At 35.4% G+C, this 16190-nt stretch overlaps 1 protein-coding gene across 1 annotated transcript in view; it reads right to left on the reverse strand.

Annotated features, from left to right (window-relative positions):
• LRPPRC (leucine rich pentatricopeptide repeat containing) overlaps positions 1-16190 on the reverse strand; it is an 85740-nt gene that overhangs the window by 21899 nt on the left and 47651 nt on the right. Inside the window, exons 24-29 of the mRNA XM_053936898.1 lie at positions 15761-15885; positions 15030-15136; positions 3665-3733; positions 3327-3417; positions 918-1060; positions 727-805 (exon numbers count right to left, since the gene is read on the reverse strand). Coding sequence (XP_053792873.1) covers positions 727-805; positions 918-1060; positions 3327-3417; positions 3665-3733; positions 15030-15136; positions 15761-15885 — 614 coding nt within the window. The remainder of the gene's footprint in view (positions 1-726; positions 806-917; positions 1061-3326; positions 3418-3664; positions 3734-15029; positions 15137-15760; positions 15886-16190) is intronic.

Here is a 16190-nt window from a genome sequence, read left to right on the forward strand (position 1 = left end):
AATTACTAGGTGTCTTGCATTTATAAATCTTTCTCATTCAGCAAAATTAATTTTTAAACCTACTGAATTCTATTTTCTATACTGCTTTCAAGTGAGGTACCTAGTTATTTACTACAGTACAAATGAAGAAAATATCTATTTCCAGAATATTGAAATGCTCTGCACCCTGGAAAACACTAGAAATTAACTAACTGGGACCAAGGCTCTTCTTGGTGGTGCAGAGCAATAGGGCAAGAGGCAATGGGCAGAAACTGATGCACAGGAGGTTCCACCTAAGCATGATTTGTGCTGGTGACTGAACACTGGAAGAGATTGCCCAGAGAGGTTGTGGAGTCTCATCACTAAAGATATTCAAGGATCCTGTTCCATGTGCTCAAGGATGAGACTGCCTGAGCAAAAATGCTGGACCAGATGATCCACCGTTCCAAGCTGACACATTCTGGGATTCTGTGATTTCCTCCCCACTAGTAAAGCTGTTTCTTCTTCTGTCACCCTGCTTTGGGATGAGATGGATAGGAATGGATTTCCAATGATTAATCACAGACTAAATCAAAGGAATGGCACTGAAATACACTCTGCTCTTCCATATACGAAAGCAAACGTCCATGCAGAAATTAATTCTGTTTTTAGCAGAGACTGGGAAGTTTGCACAGAAGAGTTCTGCAGTTAACTGAAACCTTAAAATTAACATGGCAGGGGAAAAACCCACAGCGGACTCCAGTTTACCTTTTGCTTCATTTTTCTTGCAAAGCATCTGTATTTTCTGTTCTTCCCCAGAAGCAGCACTTCTATCTTCAGGCCTATCCTTTAAAAGAAACAAACATTTAAATTACTGCAATGATATCTGTTAATGTTTTTTTAATAAGAAGAAATATATTCGTAAGTGTTGTTAACTAGGAAAGTTAAACTCCACTTACCTTGGGTACCTCAAATGGAACAACCTGACCGTTTTTCTCAAATATATTGGCAAGTAAATTTAGTGTCTTCTCACGAGGAACAATATTTTCTTCTTGAATTTTAGTCCAAATAGCTTCAGCCTTTCCCCAGTCCTTGTTGCTCTCTGAAACAAGATTTAAAACTTCAGATAAAAGCACATTTAGAATATACATCCATATCTAAGGTGAATCAAAATGATGTCTTTGAAAAATAATTCATCAGTGAATCAGGTACTTCTGCTTCATACAATCACAAATTTGAAGTTTTAAACTATTTTAATACATAGAGAATGCCAGGAAAAAACCCCAAGGATTATAGGAATTTTCAGATAAATGAGAAATCAGCTCAAAAGCAGTGCAGAAGTGATCATCCCAGTTCATCAGTTCTATTGTTCGAGACTGTTAATTGAAATTTATATATGCATCACTGTACATAACTGCAAATAAACAGAAATCTGGACTTCATGAAAGAAAACAGTTCACTCCCATTTAAATACCTACAGCATGTGCTTTTCTGTTGCCATTGCATTTTCTAGCTTTGCAGTCACCAATTGTGAAGCATTTATGACCACCGATTTACACCCTGGTAAAAATGAGCTCTCAAAAGCAGAAATATCCTTCTCAATAAACTGCCTTGGCATTTCATTCAAATCAGGTTTTGCTCTCCTACTATACATGCAGATCTTGTAAATTCTTCACTGACTCTTCAAGAGTCAGTCTCTCCTCACAAGAGCACAGCAAAGGGCGGAAGGTGACATTTGAAAGCTACGGCAATGGTGTATTGGAGAATGATCAAATCCTGGATCAGGTTGTTCAGAAAGGCTTTTTGATCTCCACTGTTGGAGGCACCCAAACTTTCACTAAACAAGGCTTTGATGTGATCTGACCTTGGAGCTATCCCACCTCCAGGAAACAGCCTAGGCTTAGACTCCTGAGGTTTTCCCCAGTATAAATTATCCTGTGATAACCAAATGCCTTGTTTGCAACATTTTTGATTATTGCTTGAACTAGATGGTAGGTTCTTTTTTTCTATGCTTAAAATATATCTGAAGTTATGGCTTTGGTACACAATGACAGTCCTACTGTAGTTGTGCATGGGGCAGCTTTGATAGGCAATTTAAAATAGTTGAAAGCAGGATTATGTATGGTTTTTGTCTTTCATGGTGACAGAATGTTTTCCACAAATGTTTTCCACTTCTTTGAAGAGATGAAATTGGTTCTGTCTTCTGAAAGAAGACTGAGAATTTTGCATGACAGAATTTGATGAATTGTATCTTCTTAGATTCTCTTCCTAGCAGGCACACTGTCAGACTTAGTCATTGCCAGAGGTGAACAGAATGAGTGGAGAAATAGGAAGGCTCTTCCCCTGTTGAGACAAGATTGATTTTCAGGCCTACTTGATTTTTGCTGGTGAACCAGTATGTGTAAAGCCAGAATTAGGTAATGCTACAGTTTTCTCTGAAGCTTTCCAAGGCATCAGGAAATGAAAAGCAGCAAAATTCTGATGGGGTCTCTGGTCATATTTTTTTGGGCAAATACTCATGTCTTCACCTGCTATAGCTAAGTGCAGTAGGGAAGAGACCTGCATCAAAAATATACATGGAGAACACCTAAAATGATTTCAAATTCAAAAGCAAGTTTTCCAGATATATCAAACACCAGTAATGGCTCAACAATATATAGATATATGTACATACATTACTAAAGTACACAGAAATCCTTGCAATGCTCTATGTCCCAATTTACTGTTTAGTGCTTCATACACAATAGTGCTCCGTATCCAATCTTAACACAATGTATTTTTTCAGTACTTTAAAATAAATCTCAAAACATTTTAATCCTTTATAATACAGTATAATATACTGAATAACCAAACCAACATAGACGGAAAAACACAGAAAAGAAGAATGAAAACCTCATAGATACATCCTACACTAAGTCTGTAGCACAGAAATGAAGTTTCAGTTTTCAAGACTGTCTCATGGCTGTACATGATGCAGAAGTTAGGTTGTGGCTGGTGAAAAATAAGTAAACTAAAAAAATATATGCACCTTGCAGAACTAGATCCAATTACAAGGGACCCCTGATTTCTGTTAGTTATGAAGATAATAGATGAGCAGACTTTCTTCTCTAAGCACATTGAAAGCCAAAACAGAATTAACTTTCAAATTATAACACCAGACAACAGCATGGATTGGAAAACTTTTACTACATAAGTCTATATATTACATCCATCCATACACACATACTATACTAAGTGTTCAGGTCTGCAGATGAAAAAAAAACAAACCCCTGACCTCTCCTCCCCCCCTTCTCTCCAGAGTTATGTCTCACCTCCAACCACAAAGGAAAACAGATCACAAACATGGATAAGATCTCAAGCTTACTTACCACACAGTTGGAGCAGGTGGTAGTACATCTCATCTCTATCACATTCAAACAGATTTCGAGTTGATTCTACCAACTGCTCCAAAGTTTCCATCTTCAAAAAGAAGGAAGAACATAATTATACCTCAGACAAAATATTATTTTTCTATATATGTGTACATACGTGCTGTGTGCATTCAGCTAAAATAGTATTTCTGTTTAAGTATACACCAGCATTAAGTTCACCTCACCAGCCTGTCACATGTCCTTTCACAAACATAAAAATCAAGCGAGAAAATACTTCAAAACTATTTTATTGGAATAAAATGACAGTTCCATAGAACACATCATACAAGTCATACCTGTTTATTTAATATACACTTTTTTGCAAACCACTGCAATCTTCCAGAGTGTGCTCTCAAGCCAGGAGTCTGTAAAATATTTCCACAAGAAATACATTACTGCACATAGAACATTCTAAGGGAAAATAAACATAATACAGGTATTCATAATGAAAGTTCATAGCTGTTGTTCGTTTTTTGAAATCTAAATGCAACTCCAAGCTCACAAATAATCATGTTAAGTTGCATTTTTGAAACATAAGGATTGCAGTCATCTTATTCAAGACAGTCCCTTTTTGGTTGTACACTGCTGACAGAGTTCATTTAAAATACACTTCAGATGAACTGAAACGTTAAATAACATCTATCATCACATTAAAAGGGTATTATTGCTGCTACCTATAGTAATCCTTTGTATTACTCCTGGTAAAAAATTACACCAATTTTTCCAAACTGTCTTCACAATGAAATACTTGTTTTCAGCACTGCTGCAACTTAGCAGCTAGAGAACCATGTTTCTGAAGTGCACCATCACCATTTGGTGATGCCAATATACTTACTATACAGATGTCAGGTGGTGTAGTAACTGCAGGGCAATTCCTATTCCAGAACAGAAGGCTCAATATTTACTCTTAAAGCTAATACATTTAAGGCTTGCACTTATGTGTGTGCACATAGAGGAACTGATGTGTAATTGTCAGCATGCCACAGTTCTTTGTGTTACTGACTTTTCCAGGTTGTGAGCCTTTGCTTACTCATTCCTTTGTTGTTTCAAGCAGACTGCAGCTATATGGTAGCTACACATGCTCAAAGAAAAGGTTTCAATCCTTGAAACTCTGACTAGTGTAGAAAACCACATTGTGCCTTCCCAGCACCATATGCCATAACCAAAACGGCAGTTCTTCAACTTAAGTAAATTCTTAAATAAAGACAGGAAAAGTCAAATTTTTTGAAGAGACTTGTCACACATTCTACCTACTCATGTCCAACATATCTAAAAAAGGTTACAGCAAAATGTGTGCAAAGCATCCATCATTTTTAGCTCTTGGCCTTCCCTTCCAGAGATACTTGGATTTCCTGGCTTTATACTATCTTGTCTTAGCACAAATATAATTTAGAGAGTGTACTCTGTTTTTTATTTCAAATGTCCAGATTCACATTAATATAGCTTAAAGTAATTCCATGGAAATGTCTGTTCACCCCTACAGAGAAACATGTGTTTTGACTCTCGAAGGCTTTTAGATTTTAATATTGTATGAAATCTCTACATTTTAAACGTGAAGTGTAACTTTAAAAATTTGAATGCCAGTTTGCACAAAAGAGGCAGTTTGAACAAAGTGCTGTGAGAAATACTAAGTTTCAGTTGCAAAACAGTAGAAACAATTACTATTGGAAATGTGAATTTACCTTTTCTTTTTTAAACACAGATAATTTCCTTCTTCCCTATTCTCCAAGTGCAGAATTACTACCCTTGCATCTTTCTGAAATAATTCAGCATACACCAGAGAACCAGCATGTAAAATTTCAGTGAAAACTCTAAAATTTTGCTAAATATATAGCAAACAGTGTTCTGCAGAGTAAATGTTGGGCCATATAATCCTACCAATTACCCAACCATTCTATGAAGTAAACATAAGGGTTTGCTAAAACAGGATACCTATCCCACAGCTCATCAACATGGAGCATCTCTGGGTGTGTAGCTGTACTGTCAGAATAGGCTAGCCCAGAAGGTTACAGAAAAATTGTGTCTTCCCACATATTCAAAGTGGTATATATAAACACAGCTTTCCAGGTACGTGCTTTTTTTCCAATTAGTTGTTCGTTTGGTTTTTTTCCTCTCCTCACAGTTACTTATAGGTACCTGTTCAGTGCTTTTTTTAAAATCTACCAAGCAGTTTCACATAAAATACACCAAAAACTAAGTCAAGAATTAACATCTTACACAACAGGCTCTTGAAAATGAAAAAGAAAGAACTATGTTGCTTGCATTTGCAGCTAATCCTCTTTAGAACATGGTAAAATTCAAATGCTGAATTCACTTACAACTTCCAATATCACTGCTGATCCGAATGCCAATGAACTCAACAGCTCGAAAGCTACAAACTTTTTATAGTAAATCCTTTCCTGTTCAGAAATGATTGATGTGTCTGTCACTACAAGGACAGCTGAGTTATACAACAGATATCCTTGTGTTTCATTTTGAAATTGAGAAGTGTTTTCACATACTGCAGGTCTCAATCATCAAAAGAACATCTAGGTCAGATTAACTAAATCTCCAGGGCTTGCCTGATAGTCCATATTTGTAGCTTATCCTTTACAATCTTAGGGAATTTTAAACACTGCATTTAGCAGCCGGCAGTGTTTCTACAATACAGCAGACTAAAAAAAAGAATAACAGAATGCAAGGAATAAAGAAAAATTAAGTAAAAAACTATAATTACTCTTCCAAATTCCCATTTACAATTTTGATCATGCTTGTTTCAATGGACTAAGTAATAAAAAAAACCTATATCAAGTCTTAGTGGTTTATTTGTTTTGTTGGGGATTTTTTTTGTTTCAGAGACTCATGCAATTCATCCAGCATATAAACCAAACACAGATTTCTCTTCTACATTCTTTTGAAATATAAGACAGTTGTACTGTACCAAATCAAATCTTGTTATCCTCTCTGTAACAGTAACTACAGAAGAACATAAAATGTCAGAAAACACAGCAATACTTCCCCTTTAGTGTTCTTCCACTCTTCAGCTACCTGAAGTTCAGTGGATCACACTGGTTCTAGTAAGTTATTTCTCTTCCATGAGTTCATCTAGTTGCCCCTAAAACCCCTTAAGATTTATCACATTCAGAAGATCTTTTGGCAATGGGTTGCCTCCACCACCTTCTGCAGAGAACAACCAAAGTACTACCACTTTTAATTATTTTCAGCATAACTTCTACTAGCTTGAATTTTGTATTAGAAAACAATATACAATTGCTTTTTCTTTATTATCTTAATTTCATACTAGCCTAATGATCAGTATATACAATAATTCTCTGATTCTTCTCTAGGCTAAGCAGAATTCAGCGACTTCATCGTATCTCCTATAGAAATTAGTCCAGAGTTTTGATCAAAACTTACACGTGATGTGATTCTTGGGGGGACCTACACAGGGCCAGAAGTGGCACTCAATGATGCTGATGGGCCCCTTCCAACTCAGCATATTCTGTGATTCTACATCAATTACATTTATTCTACACTTATACCCACACCAATTTACTCACTGATTCTACACCTTCACACACAATAAGGAACACTAACCAGAAAGGGATAAATATGCTGCATCTCTGGAATAACTCTTGTCAAGCAGCACTCAAAAATCATGCAACAGTCCTAACACACTGAAAGCATTTGATTTGTTCTCCTCCTTCTGAGAACCAGTCACTTCAGGTGATTGAAGGGGTCTAATCAGCAGATTTTCTGTACTAACAGTTTTATTTGAGCTAATTTCTTCCTATTACGGCTGAAAGAAAACAGATTGTCTGGAAAAATACTGACCTGTCAGAAAGGAATCTATTAGATGTTTTTACAGATTTTAAAATAATGATAGAAATACTCAAATTCTGTTTACATTAGTATTCTGTAACTGCTACAGCCAACAGAGCCATACTGGTTTTTTACCTTCAAAAAAGCTTTTCTAACAAAAAAGTTTAAAAAATTAAAGGCATATGAAAATATTTACTTACTCCTCTCCTACTTGCCTAAACCAAACCTTTTCTTTTTAAACACAAAACTTACAGAGAAAAACCACAAAAGACAACATACAGACCAGAAGCCGAGCCCTATTCAAAAAGATGACTTTCAGCAAACTAAGAGTTGAGAACTGCCCCAAAATACTGCCACTTTTGCTGGCTTAGGTTGCGTAACTGTTTAAAAACCAGCAGCAGCATTTTTCATATGGCATATATGTGACATGAGATGGAGAGCTTTTGTTTTAACCTTGCAACACTGCACGTTCACAAATGACTACTGTGCCTGTTTGGCAAAATAATTCTTACATATAGCAGTCACTTAGTCTAGCCTTTCATAACTGCACTGTGAATAACACATCAATTCTAACGATTCAAGTTTAACCCCAACCACCTTACCTAGTTTACATTTACTTCAAAATTTCTGCATTTTGTTTGCAAAAAGTTAAATCTTTTCCTAGGGAAACAGTTCTACTATAATTGCTAATCAAACATATTGGAAAGAAACAGCCAAATTTTATAAAATCCACCCATGTTGCACTTCCCATTGGTATTCTTTGGAAGAATAGATCCATTCATTCCTCTCTTTGCAGATCAAAAAGCCAGTAATAGTAAGAGACAGCTAATGCTGCTAAAGGAAGAAGAACATTTCATGAAGAGTTACATCAGCAGCAATAACAGACTTATGCTACCAGTACCAGAACCAGTTACTGAGATTTAGATGCCAAAGCAATGTCTCGCAGGAAAATGCATTACTTCTCCAAGCAGACAGGCTTGGGCAGACAGCTATAAGAACTGATGTGTGTCATTCCTAACAGATCTCTCCAACATAAGCACCACGGAAAACAGAACATTTGATGGGAAGTTCTTAATTTAAAGGTAGATTTTTCCCTGATTCCACAAAAATGTCTATGAACATCTCATGAATTCCATACAGCTTTAATGAATTTTTGCATGGCAGGTTATTCGAACAAAGCTGTTTACAACATAAACATTGGATGTTTTCCTTGAATCTTTCCCTAAGTTAAAACTTGTAGCACAAGTCCTCACTTCTACTAAGCAGCAGGTGCACTTCTTAATCAGAAAGTTAGAAGAACATATATAGAATTTCTGTACCTTCTGTAGCCATCCTAGTCTAGTTACTGAATGAGATAGTTAAAACTATTTTACACTGTTATTTTTTCTTCTCCTGCTAAACACTCTTTTACTTTAAGATAACAATGCATTAGTTTTTTTAAAAATACCAATTAACATATTTACATTATTTTTAAAAATAATCTTATATCTTCAGTTCATATGTATGCAGGTATACCACTTTTCTGTATTTCCCATTATAGTCATCATAGCAAGCCTAAGTGAAGTATCATTGTTGAATATACAGGGAAAAAAACCCCTATTTTTATTATTGGCTCTGAACTTTTATGCAATAGTCCAGAAGCTCACAAAATATCCAGCTTTAGAGACTGAGTGATCTAAAAATAATCTGTGCATCAAAAAGCATCTTTCTTGTTGCAATCTTATCAACTGTCCAATAAAACATATTGGTGCTCTCCTAGCTCAGCTTTTATTTAAGTCATTGTACTACCAGCAAGACATTACAGCTATGCCTGTTTATGGCTGGCAATGGAAGCAATACTTTTTCTACATGTTAATTTTCCACTTTGAAAGAAGTTTAGATCTCAATGATTTCAAAAATTATTTCTTTGGTGATGGCACAGAAAGATACCCTCACTCACTTTACTCTTTCTAAACAAAAGATGACCTTGCAAACTCTCTAAAAAAATAACTAATTTCTTTTCTTCTTTATGAGCAATTTTGTCCAGAAATAAATATGACTAAACAAAATACAACTCCTGTACAATACAGAATTCTTAAAAAGAAACTCATCTAAAATATGTGGACTCTCATTCAACTTTTTGGACAAGGGATAACTGTATGTAAGCTTGAAAATAATTATATCTGTACCTTCAATATATCTACTTTTCATGTTTGACAATGAGGGCAGGTACTCTAGTGCAGTACTGGAATATCAAAACTTACAAGCTGCTCCACTGCAAGTCATGCCTTCAAAGCCTACTCAGCCAAAGTGTATTTGATATTTCATTTGCAGTACCAGATATTTAATAAAAGACAAACGGACACTTGTCTACACATCTATCCTCACTAACTATTCTCCTGAGACTGATAAGAATTCAAGCTAATGCTCTCCTTTCTGCCTATTCTACAACCACACAAGGTAGCAACCAGTCGACTTCTACTTGTAAAAAGCAGCAGTAGCTCACAGTAAGAAAATACAAAGCTTACAGTCTCCACTGGGAAAGTTTGTATTGTTGATTTGTGGCTTTTTTCTTCCAAATACATATGTATTTGCTTCAAAGCTTCTGTCAGTTTCACAGTTCACTGACTTTACCAATGCAAGTATCTGTTGAGTAAATACTCATGATTTTACTTATTTCACTTGAAAGAGGAATATACGCTGCTTTATATTAGGCAAACATTGAGAAGAATGTCAGGCAACTTCATTATTTTCCAAAAAATACTAAAATAAAAGTAGAATAGAGTTCTACAAGACATTCCTCAAGACAACTGAAACTGATGTACATTTAAACTTCTAACTTTAAACTGATGTACATTTAAACATTTTTATAATGTAGAATATTTCTACATTATTATATATATTACATTATTATAAATATTTTACATTTTATAATACAGAATATTATATTCAATATTCTACTATTGAAATATTCTACATTTACCAGTAAGTTTTCCAAGATAAATTATGTGGTGAAATATTACAAAAAAAATTAGCAGGCATTCCCAATAATAACCACACTGGAAGAAAATATGACACAAAAACTCTGCTTAAAACAAAGTCTCCAGCAACAAATCCTCTATTCTAGACTCAGAGCAAAGATTTGCTCTTGGCCTTGTAATGTGGTTTTACAGTGTACGATGAATGAAAAAAAAGTATTATAAACTTCTTCCTTCTAACACAAAGTCCCTGGAGCTAAGAAAAGATGCGCAGATCTTGCCATAATCCCACATTCTGAACACATTACCGTCTTCCTTTTGGGAAGGAATTTTTTCAGTAGTCATCTCCTTTACCAAATTTACTTATTTGAAATATATCCCTTCCCTGTAAGAAAGGAATACTTAAGAACTTCTAAATAACATGCACTGAATTAGTAAGCACCCCTTTTTAAATTAACCTACATACATTGATGCATGGAAACAAAATCCAAGTTCACTAATAACTTACTGCATCAGAGTCCATTTTCAGAAGCAGAAGTAATGATTTTATTGGACTAATAGGACTCAATAGCAATAATTAGAAAAATTAATCTTTTCTTGTAATTATAGGGCTTGCACGCTTAAAAGCACTTTCCCCTCCATCTCAGTTGTATACAGTTACTCTAATAAAAGCTATTACACCCCCTACAAACTATTCCTAAATCTCAGATCACCATTATCTAATACAACCCTGTTCACAAACATTTAAATTTTGTTTTAATCACCTCCACTCTTTTCTCAACAGGACCAAAATTAAGTCTTTGTAAATAAATTCAGACACTAGATATAACCATCACTAAATTACAGATAACTGATGCATCCCCCTCACTCCCCCAACCCTGCTGTCACAAATCAAGAAAGCATCTTCTCCTGGTAGTTCATCTCCAGCATAAAATCAGCAGGACGCGATTTTATGATGCAGACTCTTAAAAAAAACAATCTGGATGAAAGAAGGTTGTAATCTCTCAATATCATGTAGAAATATTCTCATTGTTTTTATGGCAGATTAAATCCAATGGCAACTGGTATCTTGAGCTCTGCTGACAATGAATGCTATAATTCTTTGCTTAAATCAATTTACCTCTTAAATTAACTTGACATCTGTTGATAGATATATTCCTGTACACTGAACTCACTCAAACCAGTTCTTTATTCAGGTCCCAGATTGCAGCAGCAAAAGCCTTTTCTTACATTTCTTCACAATGGAAAACATTTCATTAAGCTATTTCACAAACATTTGTTCCTCAAGCCTTCACACTAATGTCTCCAGATATGTAGGACATGGTATGATAAATTTAATTATTAAATATAAACAACATATGTAGTATGAGAGTAGATGAAGATAGTGTCCCACTTGACTAAAATTTAGTTAAAAGAATTCTGAAGCCATGCAGTGTCCATGGCCATTTTCAAGGAAGGCTCCTCTAGTGGAAACAAAATACACAGGTTGAACTTCTACCGAAAAACTCTGCCACACAGTTCTGAGATGTTTCCCTGTATTCCAATTTTCTTTGCCTTCATTTCCAGCAAAACCTAAACCAAAGCAGGAATGAGAGCGTTTACTCTTTCATTGAAGGAGCAAATGAACAGCTGTTATTTTAACAGCCCATGTGATTTGATCTAGAAAGATGTCAAGAATCATCCGTCAAAAAACACGAAGACAGTGGAACACTGCTACCAACTCCTACTTCCTATCAGAGGAATCCGTAAGCTCCCAATGAAAAATGCAAGTGACGGGTGCTTGTTTTGGTTTATTCAGGTAAGTATTTTGCTGTGCAATGAAACTTCATTTAAGGTGCAATGATTTTATTGATACAGTGCAGAAATGGTTTAACATCAGTTTAATACCTTGCCTACTCAGACACAGGAATGAAGTGTCCACTTCCGCTCCATGAAAACATGGTTCAGACTTTCAGTAAGCAGATTTATAGATAGGCTTTGCTTGACCCTCTGCTGCAGAACTGTTACAGTACTAAAAGAGATACAAATCTTTTCAGAAAAAGCCAAGAGTGGACATGGGCTGCATTACACACTGATTCAGTGGGTATTTAAATAGCTGCATTTAGCATGAGTAAATGAAGGAAAAAGAGTGAGTCTAGAACTACCCAATCATCATGAATGCAAAACAGCTGCAAGTTATGAGATTCTGGTGAAAAATTCAGAGATGAACAAAAAATTAAATCCAACAAAAATGGCAAACATCAACTATATTTTAACTACTGTAAGTAGTGAAATCTTTAAACCTCCATGCAGCATGAAAACAAACAGAGTAACAGGTGAATAGAGGAATAAATAAATTCCTCCAAGGTGGTGTAACATTCCCTTTTTTACTCTACTCTTCTGGATGACCTTCCCATTACTAGAGATCTTAAGCACCTGCTTAATGAAGTGGCAATCAACAGCTGAGTAAACAAAAGGGACTTTTAACTGTCCAGTACAGGCAACAGGTCAGAAGTTGAGAGATCTGGTGGACTAGGCTCTAAAACACTCTTTTCCCATTTATATACCAGACTTAGAAGAATATTAAGGCCAAACAATTCTTTTAGATTCTCTCCACATAATTATGTAAGACCTCTCTCCAGGAGGAGATCCAATTAAATATTTTTGAAATAAGAAAACATTTCAGAGGACAGGTCAGTATTTTTTAGAAGGTACTTTTCCCCTAATCCTATTTATTGAAAATTCATGTCCCTTTCTTTTAGCCTACATTAGTTTTAATGTAGTTTAGTTTAGTTAAAGGCAAAACATACTGACCTAATTTCCTTCCTTTTTTCTTTATGAAAAACAAATTTCAAGGACAAAAGGCAATTAAGCTGCCTTTCTAAGTAAGGGAAAAAATCCTAAGTATCCAGAGCTAGATTTGATGACATAGAAGTCATGCTGTGCCCACGCAAGGGAAAGCAAGCTAGTATGTGCCCTTGTAGTAAGGGCCAAGAAGAGAGATGTGCCAACTTTGTTTTGACATGATCATCTTTGAAGGACTCAAGACAAAAGCTAACTTATCAGTTGAGGTGTATTTAAGAAGACTAAATCATGTCTTGATGTACCCACTGGTAGAACGTTTTTTCAGTGTAAAGCAAAACAGCAACTACCAGCATAACTTTGGGGGGATCAGGAATCTCCAGGCACAGCTAGAATAAAATAGACCAACACTTGACAGAGCAGTCAAGGCTACCTTACCTGTAGCTATTGCCTCTGAGAACAAGATTTTCAAGGGCTTAACAAGGCAGTTTAAGGATACTGCAAACTGTTACCTTATCACAAGAGCCCCGTGATGCCTCAGGAACAGCATCTCCCCCACAGCCTTCTCAAAGACAACTTCTCTTCCAGTCAGCATCACCTCAGGAGAGACTCCCATTACCAAACTACCGCATGCTTCAGTCTAGCCATTCTAGCATGGGTCAGACAAGGCAGGAGAACTTCCATTTCATCTCCAGATATTTGGTGTACAGATTTATTTGCCTAAACATTTGTGGTTATTTGTGGTGACTCATGATCAATCACCAAATACTAAATACCTGCAGAGAGAATCTGGCACGTTTTAAGAAAACGACAAGAGTTTCAGTGCCCCGACAATTTGATAACTTGCTTATTATCCTATTCACAATTGCAGAGCTCCAGACACCAATAGAAATTCTGAGAAATTAAATGCCAATATCAAAGAAAGAGCTGCTAAATCACATGATGTAACAGTTTTGCTCATTTAGCTTTAATTTTACTTCCAAATCTCAGATTACATACTTTCACCTCCTATATGCTTTAATCACTGTAAAAAGAACGCAACTCCTCGGTGTCATCTGCTGACAGACACTGATAATTCTGTTCTTCTGTATTATCAGATTTGAGCTCCAAAACACCCTCTCAGAACAAAAATACCAATGTTTCAACACTGTGTTTAGCAATATCCACACACCCCACAGCAGGACAGTATTGTTCCACCACAGACAAACAAACAGATCTTCAGTTAAGATTTTTTAAATGCAAGAATTCCATTAGACAATTCAGGCAGGGATAGCTGGTATTTCAGATATTCTAAGAGGAACTAGGAGAAAAAGCATTTTTTGTCTCAGGAAGGAAAAAAAAAAAAAAAACACAAAAATTAGGTTACAGTTTAGTATGTGCATAACACAAAAATGTGCAGAACAAACTATTACTTTTTCTGCAAGACGCTCCCATACATTAAGTGAAAAACTTATGCAGCATTTTAAAAGCATACAACTCTGTTAAGAAGAAAAAATAATCACAATCTGGGCAGACTCTGCAGCTGCCCCTTTGACTTATCAATTTCAGTAAGCACAATTTCAATCAAGTCTAGATAAAATATACTAATCCTAAATAGACCAAGTTTGTCACCTACCACTTCCTATAAGCTGCTTACTATCCTGAAAAGGGGAGAGAGAGAAGAAATGCTAAATTAAATGCCAAACAGTAGCAGACAGCGCTTGTTTGGCTGATTAACTTGTAGACAAGCATTACAAATAAATCTGAGCATGGTCTGCAGCAAATTAAATTCCAGTGCTTTTAAGAACAAAGAATTCCTTCGGAAAGAGGATTAGCAACTTTACACCCAGGAATGCCAGTTTAATTTAATTGTTCCACAATCCAATATTTAATATGCAAATATCATTTTGATATATAAGAGCAAATTTGAAAAAGTAAGGAAACAATTTCAATGTACAAGACGACTGTCTCTCTTCTGAACTGTAATTATACAAAATAAAGCTGGCCCAGGGTTTTTTATTACTGGGATTGCATTCTATTAATGTGAATCAGAACATGACTAATTAAAGGTTAAAAACTTTAAGTGTTTCTAATTAAGAATCTAAACAGCTGCACGATTAGAGTACTATAGTTAAAATCCCACCTCAATGACCTTCTTGGCCTCTTTGTATTTTCCTGTTTGCAAGAAGGCGAAGAAGAGATCGTAAAGAGCCATCATGTCACCATATTCTCTGCTTATAAAATCTGAAACTAAAGACAGAATAAAACTCATTAATTTACTCAATATATTGAAGCATTTCAATATTTATGACAGGCATTCCTATCACCAATATTTTCCAAGCCTCATAAAAGATAAGCTATAGGGGGATAATTTTGAAACAAACAGAATAATTACAAGACATGACACAATTTGTTGTAGGTTTGTGGTTGAGCATATTTTAAATGTTTTTCTGCACTACATTTTGAACTATATTCAGCAAAACAGACTATATTGGCATGCTCTCCTTATAGAAAGTGAGGATATATGGTTTGTGAACTGCACAGCTATTTGAAAAACAGATGTATTGTTTTGTTATTATGATGTATTACTATGAATTTGTTTCTTAATAGTAACATACATAGCTAGAACAAGTATTAGCACTAATCTTGGAGAGCTCAATGATGTATTATACAAACAGAGCTGTTCTGTGTTTAAAATTACAATCAATTTTTCAATCTGAAGAATGAAGGCATCATATTAGTGCTTTGAAGTTTATATATAAGGACAAACATTTTTTTTTCTTTCTGGTGAAAGAAACAATATACAAATCCTGGAAGAAAAACCCCAGAAAACACTTCATATTAGCAGACAGCATTTGACTACATGCAACTAACCCTTCTGCAGAAGATCAGCATCTCCTTTTTCTACCAGTTTACAGTAGAAGTTATGAAGTTGAAGAATTTTACCATACTTCTTGTAACAGCTGATTAAAGCTTCCAGAGCTGCAGGCATGTCATCCCTTGTGGAATGAAACAAAACAAGAACAAAGACTTTCTGAGCAGGAGCAATCCATGCTGAAACGACTTAAATCTTGAAAATTTCACAGAAAATTCATTTAGCAGTCTATAATCCAAGTGTTTATTCCCCCTCAAGTCATTACTTTTGATTTCATGACCACTGTTCACTACAAATTAGCCAAAGGTGTGAATGTTCCTCAGCATCAGATGCACTTAATTTTTGAGCAATATTCTTAAGCTATGCTATGTCCTATCTTGACAAAACCCAAGCTCCATGGAAAATTCACTTAAGTGTTTAACAGCTTTA

The sequence above is a fragment of the Vidua chalybeata genome, chromosome 3 (genome assembly GCF_026979565.1).
Source record: "Vidua chalybeata isolate OUT-0048 chromosome 3, bVidCha1 merged haplotype, whole genome shotgun sequence".
NCBI classification, from domain to species: Eukaryota; Metazoa; Chordata; class Aves; order Passeriformes; family Viduidae; genus Vidua; species Vidua chalybeata.